The sequence below is a fragment of the Sinocyclocheilus rhinocerous genome, unplaced genomic scaffold (assembly GCF_001515625.1).
Source record: "Sinocyclocheilus rhinocerous isolate Xijiao unplaced genomic scaffold, SAMN03320098_v1.1 C36091648, whole genome shotgun sequence".
NCBI lineage: Eukaryota > Metazoa > Chordata > Actinopteri > Cypriniformes > Cyprinidae > Sinocyclocheilus > Sinocyclocheilus rhinocerous.
In genome coordinates, this window is record NW_015772825.1 from 1 (window position 1) to 816 (window position 816).

The following is an 816-nucleotide window of genomic DNA, read 5'->3' on the forward strand; positions in this document are numbered from 1 at the left end:
TCTGGATTATGAACAGCATGTTCTGGATAAACACAACATCAAACCTCTGTCCAGGTGAGTGATTTAGAATCGCTACTTCATATGTGAATTATAAGGCAGGATCATGTTGTTGTTGTTTTTGGTTTTTTACTGTTAAATTGTAATCAAATCGAAAACATGTTGCATCTTCTAATCTTATTGACATTAATATACAAAGTCAAACGCCCTTAAATAAAATGTAAAAAATAATTTGTGATCAAGAACAGATCAGGCATTTTTCTTATTTTATTCAAAGGAGCATAAAACAGAATGTGATAGTAACCTTCAAACCAATACAAACATTTCTAGGGTCACTTATTAGTTAAACTTATAAGGATCAATCTTTGTTGAATCAAAATAAGCATTTTTTGCTCTGTTTTTCAGGCATTATTTTGTCTCTAGCCCTCACATGTTGTCAAATTCTGGAGAGCAGTTCTATATGTTCAGTGTAATTGCTGCCTGGTTGATTTCTCTGTGCGGGCGGCCGTTTGACACACCGCAGGAGTACGATGATCCCAACGCCACCGTCTCCAACATCCTGTCCGAGCTGCGTGCCCTGGTGAGACGTTATCATGGTGATAACATCCTTACAAGTGTGTGTAGAAGTATTTGGGTTTCTTGATTATCGCTGTATATCTGTTTTTGTAGGGTGGCCAGGTCGATTTCCCCCCATCTAAGCTGAAGTCTGGATCTGGAGAGCATGTCTGTTATGTTCTAGATCAGCTGGTAGAAAAGGCACTAAAGAGTAAAGGATTCACCTGGAACAGGTAACAGCACACACACACACACACACACACA

At 38.7% G+C, this 816-nt stretch overlaps 1 protein-coding gene across 1 annotated transcript; it reads left to right on the forward strand.

Annotated features, from left to right (window-relative positions):
- Nucleotides 1-6: 6 nt before the first annotated feature.
- On the forward strand, nt 7-785 carry LOC107735486 (intraflagellar transport protein 57 homolog; the record flags this gene model as incomplete). Its single annotated transcript, XM_016547151.1, has 3 exons — nt 7-54; nt 403-577; nt 667-785. Coding segments are annotated over exons 2-3 (269 nt in total), but the record flags the coding sequence as incomplete, so codon positions are not given.
- Between the last annotated feature and the right edge of the window lie 31 nt (nt 786-816).